At 34.2% G+C, this 4825-nt stretch overlaps 1 protein-coding gene across 2 annotated transcripts in view; it reads right to left on the bottom strand.

The window, feature by feature from the left end:
* Positions 1-780: 780 nt before the first annotated feature.
* LOC128238646 (ELKS/Rab6-interacting/CAST family member 1-like) overlaps positions 781-4825 on the bottom strand; it is a 9851-nt gene continuing 5806 nt past the window's right edge. For both annotated transcript variants that reach the window (XM_052954770.1, XM_052954769.1), the window contains exons 4-5: positions 4344-4494; positions 781-2438 (exon numbers count right to left, since the gene is read on the bottom strand). In XM_052954770.1, coding sequence (XP_052810730.1) covers positions 2149-2438; positions 4344-4494 — 441 coding nt within the window. In that variant the 3' untranslated portion in view covers positions 781-2148. The remainder of the gene's footprint in view (positions 2439-4343; positions 4495-4825) is intronic.

The following is a 4825-nucleotide window of genomic DNA, read 5'->3' on the forward strand; positions in this document are numbered from 1 at the left end:
CATTCACGCGATCGGTTATGGCAGTTTTATGACATTTGACCAGGTTTTATTGTCAGAAGTTTATGAGGCAACTACGTCTAAATTATAGCACTGAGGTACAATACACTACGGGCAAGGCATTTTAATACTTTAAAGGAAAACTATTTTATTATATGAGAACCACCAGTTGCTTTTTGACAAACTTCAAAAGAATATATTTCAAATAAATGCAGAACTGTCAAATAAATGCAGCAATCGTTCATACAAGTACACACTTTATTGTTATCTAATAGTTGGGCCTGACCTACAGAAGTTAGATATTATTTACGAGCTTGTCGAAAGCGCATAAAGAAACAGGGGATCGGTAGAGAGTCAGGTGTGTTTTGATTTCAATTAAAGTAACTCAGTTTTTTTAATAAAGAAAAACATTAGTTCATATGCACTGTGCGTTCAAGAAATATAACACTCACAAACATTTTAGCAGAACTGGTCTAACATTTCCTTATGGTGTATCTGTAATACGACCAAGATTCCAACTCTTCTGCAACGATACCACACAAAGTTGTCAAGTTTATATCGTAGATACACGACGCCTAAATAGTTTTAGCGTTAAGACATGGTATAATGATATTTAAACATAAACCGTTTCTCAAACGTCTAAATAAAAGCAATCTCATTTCCATTAGTTGGTTCGAAGTACGTTGTAACTTTCTCCACGATCATGATCAGGCATCAAAACGTAATGTGAATGCTGTCGTTCGTGTTTATTTGTTCCAACTGTTTTTGTCACCGCACAATAAATGCAATGGTGTTTATGATTTTCATTATGACTCTCCTCGGCCGCTTTTTCTGCATAGCTGTCATCATAATATACATCAACAGGTTTTATTATCAATATAACGGTTTACAACTGCCCATTATCAGTAACAAAGTTGGTGTATATACATATTAAAATATTTATATGAGAAAGCTTTCACCTTTTAAAATTCATATTACGCCGTTAAAAATGTTATCGCATCGGGATCTGCTTTGATGATAACGACATGATCAATTACACCACAAAAATGCAATTAACCAAAACAAGAAAACAAATTAGTCATTTCATTTATACAGCAACGAAAAAACAATTTACATTTAACAAACAATTCCGTTTATAACATGTTAAAGCTAACGGTACCGTGTTTGATATGCAAAAACAACATTTGATTCATTATACAACAAAAACTACGGTGAGCCCAGTAGCCATTTAAAAGAAACAGTAAACCGTGTTTTAGTCCCAAAACTAAGGTCTAACAGACAGTGAGAAGTACCCAGGCATTCCATACATCCACCCTTATGCATTTATACGACTTTATCCCAAGCAGAGCTATTGAAATAGTGTCTCCTTACGGTTGTAAGCGGACAGTCCACGAGAATTTCGAGTAATCCCACTAGCCGATAAATTTCATTTAGAAAGGCCGTGATAATAATCTAATGTTTATCTTTCGGATAAATATTTTTATTTATCTATTTATAAATATGTATTATAATTATTTATTCATTAATGCATTTATTTGCTCACTAACATATGCAATACACTTATCGTCGTATAAGTCAGATACACTTACTCGTTTTTTTTCTTCAAAAGTGTCCTCTTACTGACTTAAAACAAACGAAAAACATGTACTGTATCTATTACATATCAGTAAGTATTGAGGTCATCAGCTTCGAACGGCCAGTAAAACAGGAGCTAAAATCTGTATATGGATAAACGACTGTCTTCCTGGAGATCTTGACCGAACGAAAACATATTGTGTTTATCTTAAATTCAACCTCGTGTGACACATCGAACAAAGATAGAAAAGGTGTTTTCACCTTGACTTGTAACGTCAACATTAATTGTAAAAGCACAATTAGGTTTAAAGGTGAGCGGGATCATTCCGTTTCGTAAGTTTTTGTATTGGAAAAGTACTTCATTTACTCATAAATTACAAGATTACACGGGGTATACCACAAATACGCGGACCTTTTAATAAATGAATTCCCACACACCATGAAAGTAAACTACGCAGTTGCCGCTTCTGATGTCTCCCTTGCGCCGTCAAGGACTGTGTTAACAGCCGATCTGTCAATAATTCGTTCACAGTATCCTCCGTTCTGTCTAAATATTTTACTGATTTCTCCCTCGTCTTAGATACTTTCCTCGTTGCAAATATTCAGTTTTCTCAACTGTTCCTTCGTGTCGCAAATATGTTCCTTTTTCTCTTTCTTTTGATTTTCTATGTCTCTCAACCGTTTCTCAATCACATCTATGGTATCGTCTTTCTCACGGATGATGTCCTTAAGTTGGTGGTTTTCCAGGACAAGTATCTCCACTTTGTCGCTCATCTCCTGAAATTGATGTCGCATGGATCTGTCATTTCTTTGGGACTTGAGCATGGTGATTTCTTTGGTGAGGTCAGTCTTCTTTTTTTGCATCTCTAAAGTAAAACAGATAAAAACATTATTAAACGTATTTAACCTTTACAATCAAAGCACTGAAGGCGCCAATAATTATCACGAAAATCCTGCTTGCAACGTACATTTATAAAGAATATCTTTGTGTTTGTTTTTAACAAACTGGGTGGCAAGTAGAAGGAAAAATGAAGTTTAACATTTCATAAAAAAAAATTAAAAAAATTAACAAGTCTGAATATGGATATGGATTTACAAATGTGTTTCCGCTCAAACCGAATTTCCTTTGTCCTAAGTTACTTTTAACAAACACAACTGTAAGCAATATTTAAAAAACAAACAACAACATGAAAACGTAAAGGTACTTAACGCAGATCAAGTATTTTCACATAAGAAAACAGTAGGAATATCATGAACATGATCATGTAAGTGGTGAATATATTCTAGGAAGTAATGTTTATTTATCTGTTCGATCGATGGTAACAATATCATAAACCTCAATGTTTTGATAAAAAAAATTCTTAGACGTGCATTTATTTCGTACATAATTGTATTTATTTATACATCTAAAAACTCCTACATTCTTACTGATTGAAAATTGACTTCGTATGTTTGACATTTAATTGACTAACGTGCCCTGTGGTGGTGTAATTTTAATAAAAATTGAAATTTCTATTAATTAATTTAGTTTGCTCTAAATGTATTTCAAATATAGGTCGTTCTACCACTTGAGGGCAAAATACTATCGAAACCTTCTCACAAATTAATTGGATTGATCATGTAACACTGATATTCAAAATAGTAATAAAAATGTAAAATAGCTGACACTTTTTAAAAATAGGTAAATTAAATGTTGCACGACGAAAAGAGTATTCCCTTTGAGTATGAAATTATTCCTGCTTGTGTGAAATATGATTCCCTGCATATTTGGAGTCAACTTCAAATCGAAACGGCTTCATAAATCCATGTAGAAAGGTTTGATAGCCCGATCATACAGATAACGTTGATGTTTACTCCCATTGTACAGATAACGTTGATGTTTACTCCCAATGTACAGATAACGTTGATGTTTACTCCCATTGTACAGATAACGTTGATGTTTACTCCCATTGTACAGATAACGTTGATGTTTACTCCAATTGTACAGATAACGTTGATGTTTACTCCAATTGTACAGATAACGTTGATGTTTACTCCAATTGTACAGATAACGTTGATGTTTACTCCCATTGTACAGATAACGTTGATGTTTACTCCAATTGTACATCTATATAGAATAGCGTTCTGATAATTCTTTGGGGAATAAGATTTTAGCCAATTTGTTCGAAAATATTTCCTGTATTTCAACAAAGTGACTGGAAAACATGTTCATGCGGACGATTCTTAACTTGAAAGTTGAAATTGATGGTTTCAGACATACATAAGTTTTACACACGCCTGTAGCTGCCAATTTCAGGGACGTATTATTCTTTTGTACAATTAATGATCGTTTTTTGGACGGAATCATGACAAATGACTTCGATCATGGTCACATTTATTGTCAATAATAACATTTAATTTCTAAATATCAAGCCACTGTGCGCTAAGCAATGGGAACAACTGGACTTTTATTGAAATTTAAGTTATAAATCTTTCTTATCGTATGCGTTTTGTATAAACATAAAAATTCATTTGATTTTTCTCATACATTTTTCTAGCTTTGGTCTAGGTATTAGACTGAGCACAAAGCCGACGACGCCAACGCTGTCAGCGGCGACATCGCCACCAAGGCTATAAGAATTCCTCGATGCTATGAAAAACAGACGACTTAACAACATTTTTTGACAATAACTGTTTCGTGTAAAAAATCGGCTTGGCTATTTTATATGATGACAAAACAGAATAGCTGATATGTTAACATACGAAGCAACATACTGTCTAATAATTTATACCCTCAATAGTCTTTGTAGCGATGTCTAGGCGGCACTCTGTCCCCTTTTTGGCGGCTTCAGTCTCTTCCTGCAGTTCCTGTGCCTCACAAAGGGTGTTCTCCAGCTGCACAATACGCATGCTCATGGCCTCAACCGTCTGGTTCATGTCTGTCTAGAGAAAAAAGTAAGCGGTAAAAGAAGAAGGTGAAAATAAAGTACATTGTCATTAATTATGGTGCAAAACATTATATTTTTCGCGTTTATTTATTTTTCCTGGAAACAAAAGAACGTGGTTGATTCATGCAGTAACAAGGGTAAACATCTACACGCATACGTTATCTGTATTTTATGAAGCTTTTCGTAACACGCGTAACCGTTAAACTAATATAGCTAAAGGGCATTTTCTGAAAAAGTTTTGGTATAATTAAAGAGATATGTAAACAGTACATCACTACATGTACCCCTATTGTTTTCCCCATTACACTGCATGTCGGTGCGACATA

Source organism: Mya arenaria, chromosome 6 (assembly GCF_026914265.1).
Source record: "Mya arenaria isolate MELC-2E11 chromosome 6, ASM2691426v1".
Taxonomy (NCBI): domain Eukaryota; kingdom Metazoa; phylum Mollusca; class Bivalvia; order Myida; family Myidae; genus Mya; species Mya arenaria.